The 11952-nt window shown below is 43.3% G+C and overlaps 1 protein-coding gene across 1 annotated transcript in view; it reads left to right on the forward strand.

The window, feature by feature from the left end:
* Window positions 1-2079, forward strand: part of DNHD1 (dynein heavy chain domain 1) — a gene marked incomplete at both ends in the record, with an annotated part of 66730 nt that extends 64651 nt beyond the window's left edge. Inside the window, 4 exon segments of the mRNA XM_082660087.1 lie at window positions 132-223; window positions 385-534; window positions 758-1545; window positions 1729-2079. Of these exon segments, the coding sequence (XP_082516213.1) occupies window positions 132-223; window positions 385-534; window positions 758-1545; window positions 1729-2079 (1381 nt within the window).
* Window positions 2080-11952: the final 9873 nt, after the last annotated feature.

An 11952-nucleotide genomic window follows, 5' to 3' on the forward strand; every position in this document is an offset into this window, starting at 1 on the left:
CCAAGTGGCGATGACTAGTGAGCCCTCATGGGTCTGGAGCTCAGGAGGGAGGTTCGGGCTGGAGAGAAAGATGTGAAAGTCCTCAGCATATAGATGGTTTTGAAAGCCTACTTCCTGCTCTCCACCCCCAGGAGTCAAGGGACGCTGACCCGGATCCTGCAGATCCAAGACCACCTGTGGGCCAGCCTGAGCAATCCCAGTGCTGCCATGCAGGAGCTGGCTGGTGAGACTCCTCCTGTCCCCCATGCAGTCACCAGCCCCCAGGAGAGCCCAGAAAGGGGTAGGGAGGGGAGCACTGAGATGGGGACATAACCTACAACCTTGGTTTGGGAGGTGGTGGAAACTGGAGGGGCTGTAACTGAGGGGCTCTGACCTCATCCTCAGCTTCAGTTTTCTATGGGGGTCCTGTGGGAGACGAGAAGGACAGGGAGGTCCTGAATAGCCTCACGCAAGCCTGCCTGAGCTCCAGCAGCAGGAACCGGGCCCAACCACACACACCCCAGTATCTGCTGGCCACTCTGATGCCCAGCCCGGGTAAGCTCCAGTCAGGTATCTGCGTTGAGGTGGGGAACAGCCCAGTAATACCACCTTGATCAAGGGAATGTAACAGAGGTACCAAAAAAGGTGTAGAAGGGGGCAATATTCACAGTTACGGGATGATGATGGTTTAAAGTGTCAGAGAAAGGCCTACTCCCTTGGGTCTGGGGTGGGAAGAGACAGTCTTATCTCTCACCCCTCACTCACCTCCACCCCCAAGAACTAGGGGAGCCGGATGCTATGGAAGAGTGCAAGGCCCAGATGCACCTACTGCCCACACCACCTGAACCCCGGACCTGCGGACTGAGTGCTGGCCCCCAGACCTGGCTGCTGCGACGCCAGAGTCGCGCTGTCCTGAGCGCGCTGCAGCGGTGTTCGCCCACTTGGGTTCCGGAGGCCAGCGGAGGCTCCCGGCGCGCCGAAAGGCGGCTGCGGCAGCGCCTGGTGCAAGCCAAGCGGAGGCTGGAGTCACTGCAGGCTCTGCTGACCGAGACCACTCGCCAAGCTGAGTCTGGCGCGGGGTGGGGGGAGCTGGGGCTGAGCGCGCGGCGGCCTCTGGAGGGCTTCCTCAAGATGGAGGTGCTGGAACTGAGCCAGCTGGTGGGCACGCTGCAACGGGACCTTGATTGCCTGTTGCAGCAGCTGAAGGGCGCGCCCCCGTGTGCCTCCCGGCGCTGTGCCGCGGTGGCTCACGCTCTCTGGACTGGCCGCCTACCCTCGCCTTGGCGACCCCACGCGCCTGCCGGGCCTCAGCCGCCCTGGCACTGGCTGCGACAGCTATCGCGCCGTGGGCAGCTGTTGGTTCGCTACCTGGGTGTGGGGACCCAAGTACCAGAGCGCATCTTTCACCTGTCAGCCTTTTGCCGCCCGCGCCGCCTGCTGCTGTCACTGCGTTGGGAGGCTGCCTTTGCTGGGGTTGACCTGACGAATTTCCCTGGTTGCCAAGGCTCTAGCTCCAGTCAGCTCCCCCATAAACGTCAGGAGCTAAACAGCCCTCTGCACCTCCAGGTATCCTCGTGCTGCCCATTCGTTTCCAATTCCGCCCCTTGAAGTCCCTGATTACACGTCTTAGTTACCCCACCTTGCCTCTTCTTGGTTTTACTCCCGCTAGCCCCATCTGCTTCTCTAATCCCGCTCCACCACGACCCCCCAGCTTCTTAGCCTTGCCTGACCAGTTTCTGGCGCCCCCAGGTGGTGAACGGCCCAAACCCCAGGGTTCCAGAGGTGGGGCTGCTGCTGACTGGGCTACAGCTCCGGAACGCCGAGTGGGACCCGCTCGCAGGGGCCTTGCAGGACAGTTCTTCCAGTCAGCCCAGCCCTCTGCCTCTGGTCAGAGTCAGCGCCCAGGCCCCGGGGGCCAATGACGTGCCACCCCGAGCCGGCCTGGCCGTGTATTCCTGTCCTGTGTACTTGGAAGGGCCCCTCGGCACCACTAGGCTGCACAGCAGGAAGATCCTGATGCACCTGCCCCTGCCCACGAAGCTCAGCCCCGCCACCTGTGCCCAACGGAGAGTCCACGTGTGCAGCCCACCGCTGCCCTGAGCCCTCTGCCAAAATAAAGTTGGAGTGCTTTGATGAAAGATTTCTGAGACTTAATAAGGAATGCAGGTGTGTGCCCACTGAAAATGCGACACACTGAGGGGAAAGCACAGTGTACACGACCGAGAGAGGTGGTCTGTTCACAGTGAAGGCAGAAGAGGGTGTGTGCCTGGCGATGGGGAGAGGGGAGTGTGGGTACACTGTGGGGGAGATGGGCCTGGGGTTAGTCCTGTATCCAAGGGGCTAGGCAGATCTCAGGATGGCTAACACACAGGACTTGGAATCCCTACCCAGCTCTCGACTGTGCTCTCAGCTCTTGTGCTAAACCCACAAGCGATATTTTTAAAGGGAGAACATTAGAACTCAAGAAAATTTCTTCAGGCACTTAGCAGTACTATTGGGAATGCCCCAATCCTGCCCTACTGGTCATCCCCTCCCCCAGAATGGATCCTGAGTGAGTCGTACACACACACACACACAAGCGAAATAAGACACAAGGTCATATGTTCATTCAACGATTAGTTATGAGCACTCCTCTGAACGAGGTGCTCTTCCAGGCACTGATGAGGTTGTTCTAATGCCGGGAGACAGATAATAAAAGGCCAACATATAAATGAGTTAAATTTGATGACTTTTAAGTGCTATAAAAAAAAAAAGCAGGCTGATGTGTCAGAGAGTGACTAGAGGGGAGCAGTTAATCTAGTTTGGGTGTTCAGGGAAGGCTTGATGAATATTTGAAAGAGCTATTTGAAGATCAAGGAGGGTTTCAGGTAGAGCCCTCAGCAGATGCAAAGGTGCTGAGGCAGGAACAACCTTGGGGTGTTCAAGGAACAGAACATATAGCTGGCACTGCGAGTGAGGGTCAGAGTAAGCCAAAAGGATGGAAAGGTATAGAAAGGCGCAGATCACTAGAGCCTTTTCATGAGAATGAGCTTGTATTTTTTAAAAGAAGGAATCTATTAGTACTAGTTGGGAAATGAGCTTTATCAAAGATCACTCTGGCTGTTCTATGGTGGGTGGATGGATGGAAGGAAATTCAGAGTAACAAGGAGGAAGATTTGTTTGGAGGCTATTGAAGTAATTCAAGTGAGAGATGATGGAGTTTGGACTAAGGTCATTAACAGTGGAGATGGAGAATTAATGGATTTAGGAAATATTCTGGAGGCAAAGCCAGCAGAACTTGCTGATGGATTGAATGCGAAGAGTGAGGGAAATGGGCAAATCTACCGTAGGATGACTGAGCAACTGGGTGGATCGTGGTGTCACTAACTGAGAGAAATATGAGAGACAGGTTGGAGGTAGGGAATCAGGCGTTCTGCTTTGATACGTTCAGTTATTATCAGTTGCATGATTGCTTGCTACCCCAAGGCAAACCTCTCTGACAAAAGCTGGGTTAGAGTATAGCAGACAACACCAGCTAAAAGCCAACAACAGCTCCTCTCCTTGCCCCCAAGCACCAAATCTTACTAGGTACAACTTACTCCCCTTGCTGTATGATTCGGTACAAGCTACATGGTGGAAGGAAATGCAGACAGAGGTGTATACTGAGCATCAGTGCACAACCTCTTCACAGTCATCCCACTTGCTGGTGACTGCGGTGCAACTGATTTCCTTTAACGAAAGGCTAAGCAAAGAGGCAAAAGCTTTCTCTTTCCTCAGAAACTCTTCCCTTTTCCTTTCCACACTCAACCAGGGGCATGCCTACTCCTTCAGGAGAGGAGATTAGAAGAGTATTAAAGAAGTGCTTCTGGATAAATGAACCCTCTGTCCATATTTACCATCAGTACTATTTTCCCCAGTGGGAACAGGGAACAATAGTGATATACGAGTAAAACCATCTGAAATTGGTTAGCACAGAATAGTTTCTACAAATCCACATCCTTCTCTAGGCCAAAATTTATACTTTTTTGTAACCTAGCATTTCTTTTCTTTTTTTAAATTTCAGCTTTATTGATGCATAATTGACTGCAATTCATTCTTGAATTAGGCCCAGCAAATTATTAAACTTAGTCAATCAGAGATTATAAAATAAGTACCAAGTGACAGCACCGCTCAAATACAATGAATGCATGTAAAAATGTTCCAGATTTGACAATTTCACTGTTGAAATTGTCTAGCAGATAAATTAGAATCTCATTAGAGAGAATTCCCTGGCAGTCCAGTGGATAGGACTCAGTGCTTTCACTGCCAGGACCTGGGTTTGATCCCTGGTCGGTGAACTAAGATTCTGCATGCTGCTAGGTGTGGCCAAAAAAAAAAAAAAAAAAATTTCATTAGGGAAGTAAAGTCTCAATGAAAGGAAGGCGGAAGTAAGACACATGACAAAGGGGAGAAACATGTCCCATCCTGTCTGGACAGATGGGGTGGCAGGGGTGGGGGGGATGGATGAACGAGTGGAATCAAGGGAGGGAGGACTATGACAAAATCAACCTGATCTGGGACTTTAGCAGTAAACTGAGGTACTGAGGGCAGAGGCTTTTGCCCTCTTCCCTACCTGGGACTTTAGAAGGGAACTGCTCTGCAGCATGGACCTACTGTGGCCCCAAGAGGATAAAGAAGGCAGAGGGACATGGCAAGGAAGAAGTGTCCCTTGATCCCTACATGGTGTGGAAACTGAACAGAGACCTGTTAGGCTCGAGGGAATACGAGGCAGAGAATCACTGGGGTCTGCAGCACCAAACAGAGTTGCTGAGAGGAGGCCAAATTGGCAGGGAGGGGCAAAAGGCCCTGACAGCTGAAAAAGACAAGACCACGAATTCATCAACTTTAGAAGCAAATTCTGGCAGGATGCCCACGGGTGGAACTGGGCCAACCATACCCAGAGAATTCCAGCTTGTGCACACCCAAGAACCAGTATTGGGCCAGGGACCCCTTCCTTCTGACATCAAAATGCCACACAAGCCCTCCTGTCTACACCCAGATGCCACTCTGGAGAAGAGCAAAGGTAGAATGCTCAGAATTTTAGAATGCTCAGAATTTGAAATTCTGAGCCTGTATTTCAAAGAGAAAAAATGAAACCTAAAGAGAGTGAAACAAATTGATTTCTAGCCTCTTCTACTATCCAGCAGAGTAGAGAATGGGAGTGAGACTTGCGAGGAAAATCAGATCAGTAATTGAGAAAGGAGCTAAATTTTATTTGCGTATCCAAATTTGTGAGGAAATTTGTGACCCTGCTCTGTACACTATATGCACTAAGAATCCAAAGGCCAAAAATTTCATTCATTAGTGCTCTGCAGCTCATCTGAAACTCGTATTTTTTCAGCTTTTCAGTCTAATTTGAAATCCTCATTCAGAAATAGGATATATAGGAGAAATGTCTGAAATAGAAAAAAAAAAGTGCCAGTTCACCCACTAATGCCTAAGATGCCCTGGTAGCTGTAATAGTAGCTATAATAGGTACTATTATTATTCCGTACTACAGATTAGGAAACTGAGATACAAATTCAGTCAGTTATTCAAGGTCATAAAGTCGGAGCCAGTTTGTTTTTTACTTTATTGTCTATACTTTCTTTAAAAAAAATTTAGTCAGGGCTTCCCTGGTGGCACAGTGGTTGAGAGTCCGCCTGCCGATGCAGGGAACACAGGTTCGTGCCCCGGTCCGGGAAGATTCCACATGCCGCGGAGAGGCTGGGCCCGTGAGCCGTGGCCACTGAGCCTGCTCGTCTGGAGCCTGTGCTCCGCAACGGGAGAGGCCACAGCAGTGAGAGGCCCGCGTACCGCAAAAAAAAAAAAAAAAAAAAAAAAAAAAAATTTAATAGTTATTACAACAAAATCATAGCTGGGTCTTATTTTAGGCTAAGTATACTCTTACTCAGGTTTCAAGTTCTTACTCTGCTTGACATACTTTTCTCACTTTGTGAGAGAAAATTGGACCATTTTAGACCATATGACTATGAGCCTGTGCTTGAGAGCCATGCAAGGAATGGCATTTTGAATAAGAGTATTTTTAAACACTTCAGGATGACAAATCCTCTTGGATGGGACCTAAGACAGCATTACTTTATATTGAACTTTTTTCTGCATGATAGTAAACATCCAGCACAGTCGTCACTGGCCCTGAGGATCTGAGCCACTGGTTAGAATGGGGATTCAAGTTCGCCCCACTGAATATGGCTTTCTCTAGGTGTATGTGAGTTGGGGGAAGGAGGCCCCTCTTTGATCTTGGATGAACGATTAGCCCAACCCCGGAGAGTATGGGTCTGCTGGAAGACTGGTTGGTGCCAGCACTGAAGGTAGAGACATGGGCCTTTTGAGTGTTTAGTCTTTTTAGATTGAACAGATTAACCCATTTTGGGAAGCAGATCCTACAGGCCATATGCCAGGTACTGGAGGAGTCACTTTCAAATCGGTTTTCTCCTTTAATCCTTTTAACAATCCTGCGAGTGTTGTCAACCCCCCCCCCCACCTTTTTGCACTTTTTAAAATTGAAATATAGCTGATGTACAATATTACGTACATTACAGGTACATAATATAGTGGTTCACAATTTGTAAAGGTCATACTCCATTTATGCTTATTATAAAGTATTCAGAGCCAGGTTTTGAATCCGGGCATTTGTCTCCAGAATCCATTCTCGCTATGGCATTCTATTGCCTGTAATGTAACAAACGTTGGGTAGACAGTGGAAAACATGAATCCTCACGCACTGTTGGTAGATGGGTATACTAGTGTATTCTGGGGAGCAATCTGGCAGCACGTAGTGAAATTGATTAAATACAATATGTCCTAGCAATTTCACTCCCAGGTTTAGGTCTTAGAGAGTCACACACAAAATGAGTTGGGAAGTGTTCTGTCCAACTCTGCTTTCTAAAAGAGCTTGTGTCAGAATGATATTATTAAAATGGTTGATATAATTTTCCAGTAAAGCCACCTTTTTTGTTTTGTTTTTCTGAGGAAGTTTTTAATAACAAATTCAATTTCTTTAGTAGGCTATAAGGTAGCCTGATATAAGGCTATCAGGTTTTTTTACCCCTGAGTTTTCAGAGTTATTTATATATTCTAGATACTAATCCTTTGTCAAATAGGTGGTTTGCAAATATTTTCTCCCAGTCTGTACCTTCCTATCTTAATAGGATTTTTCATAGAGCAAAGGTTTTAAATTTTGATGAAGTCACCATTTATCAATTTTTTCTTTTAGGAATCATGTTTTTGATGTCAAGTTTAAAACTCTGCCTCACCTTAGATATCAAAGATTTTCTCCTGTGTCTCTTTTCTAAGGGTTTTATCGTTTTATATTCTACACTTAAGTCCACGATCCATTTTGAGGTAGTTTTTGTACAAGGTGTGCGACTAGGTCAAGACAGATAGATTAAAACTTACGTATTTCTGTATGCATTTATTTTTGCCTATGGATGTCCAAGTTCTCCAGCTCTACTTGATGAAAAGGCTACTTTTCCCCCATTGAATTGTGCCTGCACCTTTGTCAAAAATCAGCTGGGCATGGTTGTATGGGTCTGTTTCTGGGTTCTCTGTTCTATTGATTTATGTATCTACCCTCCCCTCCATCAATACCACACAGTCTTGATTACTGCAGCTATGTAGTTAAGCCTTGAAATTCGGTAAACTGATTCCTCCTACTTTATTCTTCTTTTTCAAAACTGTCTATTTATTCTAGTTCCTTCGCCTTTCCATACAAATTTTAGAATACCGTAAGTCTCCTACATACGAATGAGTTCCGTTCTGAGATCACGGTCATAAGTCCAACTTGTTCGTAAGTCCAACGAAGTTAGCCTAGGTACCAACTAACACAATCAGCTATACAGTACTGCACTGTAATAGGCTTCTAATACTTTTCACACAAATAATATATAAAAAACAAACACAAAAAATAAAGAAAACATTTTTCATCTTACAGTACAGTACCTTGAAAATACAGTAGTACTGTACAACAGGTGGCATACAGGGGCTGGCATCGAGTGAACAGGCAAGAAGAGTTACTGACTGGAGGAGGGAGAGGAGGTGGGAGATGGTAGAGCTGAAGGACCGTCAGCAATAGAAAACGGAGGGCAAGCTGCATGTGACTATGTACGCCAGACATGTGAACTAACTTACGTGACTGGACATCTGAACGCATGTTTGCATCTTTGAAAGTTCAAAACTTGAAGGTTCGTGTGTAGGGGAACTACTGTAATCTTACCTGTGTCTACAAAAAGTCATGCTGGGATTTTGACAGGAATTGTGTTTAAACCTCCGTACCCATGTGGGTACACAACTGATGTCTTTACTAAGTTTTGCAATCCAAGAACATGGCATGTCTCTCCGTTTATTTACATCTTTGATTTCTTTCATCAGTGTTGTAGTTTTTAGCACAGAAGTCCTGGAGACTTTTTTCTTGGGAGTTTTAAAGTTACAAGTTTAATTTCCTTAATAGTTACAGGGTTATTTATTTCATATTGCATGAATTGTAATATTTTGGTGTCTTTTTTTGGGGGGAAATTGTTCCATATCAACTAAGTTGTCAAATATAGGTCCAGAGTTGCAGTATTCCTTTATATTTGTCTGCACAGTCTGTAGTGTTATTTGTTGTTTCATTCCTGATACTGATAATTTGTGTCTTTTCTGTTAGTCTTGCTAGAAGTTTGTAATTTTATTGATCTTTTCAAAGAAACAGCCCTTTGTTTCATTGATTTGTTCTATTCAGGTTGGTTGGTTGTTTTCAATTTCATGAAATTCTGCTCTTACCTTTATTATTTCCTTCCTTCTGTTTGCTTTGGATTTATTTCCCCCCATTTTTCCCCTAGATTGAGGTGGGAACTTTCATTACATTCATTTAAGGCTATCTCTTTCCCAATGTATACATTTAGTGCTATACATTTTCCTCTCAGCATTGCTTTAGCTATGCCTCACAAATTTTGATATGTTCTATTTTCATTACATTCAATGTATTTTTATATTTCCCTTGTGACTTCCGCTTTGACCTATAGATTATTTAGAAGTGTATTGTTTAGTTTCTGAATGTTTGGAAATTTTCCTGTTACTAATTTCTAGCTTGATTTTTTTGTGGTCAGAGAACATACTCTATATGATTTCAAATCTTAAAATTTGTTGAAATTTATTTTATAGCCCAAGATGTGGCCTATCTTAATGATATGTTACATGGGTACTTGAAAATGATTTGTTGGTGGAGTATTCTATAAATGTCAGTTAGAGCCTACTGGTTGAAGGTGTTGTTGAGTTCTTCTATGTACTTGTTGTTTTTCTGTCTAGTTGTTTTACCAATTGTTGAGAGTCTCCAACTGCAAGTTTGGATTTGTATATTTCTCCTTTCAGTTATATCAGATCTACTTCATGTACTTTGCACACTGTTGTTTGGTGTGTACACATTTAGGATTGCTATGCTTTCTTGCTGCATTGACCCATTTATTATTATATAATGTCCCTTTCACTCTCTGTCAAAATCTTTTCCTCTGAGGTCTACTTTATCTGATATCAATATAGCCACTCCAGGTTCCTTTTAAATAATGTTTGCATGATATATCTTTTTCTTCCTCTTACTTTCAATTTGCCTATATTGTTATATTTAAAGTGAGCTTCTTGTAGACAACATATATTTTGGTCTTTTTTTTTCAAATCACTCTGCCCATCTTTGTTGTTTAATTGGTGTATTCAGTTCATTAACATATAATTATTGATATGCTAGGGAGTAAATCTGCTTTTTGTTTTTCTGTTTACTCGCTCTGATTTTTGTCTGTTTTCTTTTTTCTGCTTTCTGTGAGTTAACTGCATATTTTTTAGAACTCCATTTTGAGTTATCTATAGTGTTTTTGAGTTTATATCTTTATATAGCTTTTTAGTAGTTGTTTTATGTATTACATTATATATACATTACTTAACATGGTTTACTGGTGTTTGTCATCTTGTTCAAGTGAAGTACTGAAACCTTACTTCCCTTTATCCTTCCCTGTTTGTAATGTAATTGTCTTAATACATTTAGAACCACATCAATGTTATAAACTTTGCTTCAACCATCAAACACAATTCAGAGAACTCAAGAGAAGGAAAGCTAGCTGTACATGCACACATGTTTGTTTACACATATATTTGTGCTCTTTCATCCTTCCTGATGTTCTAAGACTTCTTTTATCATTCCCTTTCTATTTGGAGAACTTCTTTTAGCCATTCTTTTAGGGTAGGTCTGCTGGTGACAAATTCCCCCAGTTTCCCTTCATCTGAGAATATCCAAATTTCCCCTTCACCCCTAAAGGATATTTTATTTTCACTGGGTATAAGTTTCTGTGTTAACAGTTCTTTTATTTCAAAATCTGAGAAAAATTGTGCCACTCCCCTATAGCTTCCATGGTTCCTGATAAGAACTCTGCTGTCATTCAAATTGTTTTTCCCCTTTAGGTAAGGTGTCATTTTTCTTTAGTTCTTTCAAATTTTTTCTTTTTATTTAGTTTTCGTAAGTTTAATTATATATGTTTTAAATGGATTTCTTCATGTTTATTCTGTTTGGGGTTCACTTGCTTCTTGAATCCATATGGATTTCTTACCAAACTCGGGAAGTTTCTGGATATTTTTCATCAAGTGCTTTCTCAGCTAAATCCTCCTTCTCATCTTCTTCTGGGACTTCAATGACACAATGTCAGACCTTTTGTTATAATCCCACAGCCCCCGGCAATTTTTTCAGCCTATTTTCTCTGTTGTATAAATCAAGTACTTCGTATTATCCTTTTTTTTTCCCTTTAGTTATTTATATTTTTCTGTTCTAGAATTTCCATTTCATTCTTTCTTGTAGTTTCTATGTTCTGGCAAGGTTTTCCATCTGTATATTCGTTGAGGCCATATTTTCCTTGAATTTCTTATCCATATTTTCATTTCATTATTTGGACACATTAATAACAGCTACTTTGAACTCTGTGACAACTAAATCCAATATCTGAGCCCACTAGAGTCAGTTTCTATTAAGTGTCTTTTCCCTTGAGTATAAATTACTGTTTATAATTTCATATTTTTATAATTATAATAGGGCTATAATTTCCTATTTATTTGCATGTCTCATAATTTTGGTTGAAAACTGGATATTGTGAATAATATGGTGTAGAAACAGAAACTACAAGAAAGAACCAAATGGAAATTTTCATTCTGTTATGTTCTGAAGATTTGTTGTTGGTGTTGTTATGAAGGAATTTTGGGATGGGGGGCCTCAAAATGCAAATTTTATATTTCCTATGTTGTGCATACAACAGTTGACATATCTACTTAGTTCTTTTGGCTTCTAGCAGCTGCTTTTTTAGCCTAGCCTCAGAGCATCTCACTTGCATTTATATAGGTTAGTCACTGGCCAAAGACTTGGACAGATTTTGGGGGTTCATCTCCTCTATAGTGCTTTTGCTTCTGGGATTTTCCGTTTAAATTTCCAGCTGCTCTCCACTGCCAAACCCTGTCTTCTGACACTTCAGCTGCCACCCAAGCTGGACATGAATTGAGGAAATGTATTCAGGCAAAAAAAGCAGCAAATTTGCATATCTCACTCCAGTGCATTTCTGTCATTCGAAGATAGACTCCACACTGGGTTCTGCCAGCTATTTTTGCTAGGTCCGACTGAGTCTCCCCTTTGCATGTGTAATTTAGTAGTCATCCAAAGATTTGGGTTGAGTTTGTCCAAATTTTGGTTTCACCCCTTATACCACTCTCTCTTCCAGGATTTCTGCTCTTAAATTTCCAGCATTTTTACCAGCCTTGAACTCTGTCCTCTGCTGTTTTCAGTGAGTAAGGCTGTGGTTTTCTGCGTTTGGAACTGGGGGATAGGGTGGGGCTGGAAAATGGGGTGGGGAAGGAAAACCTTCAGACAGAAAGACCACAAAAATCACAATTCTTACCCACTGCAGCTAAAGTCTTTCATGGGTAAATTCTCCTCTGCTTTCTGCCTGCTTT

The sequence above is a fragment of the Grampus griseus genome (genome assembly GCF_964374135.1).
Source record: "Grampus griseus genome assembly, chromosome: 8".
Taxonomy (NCBI): Eukaryota; Metazoa; Chordata; class Mammalia; order Artiodactyla; family Delphinidae; genus Grampus; species Grampus griseus.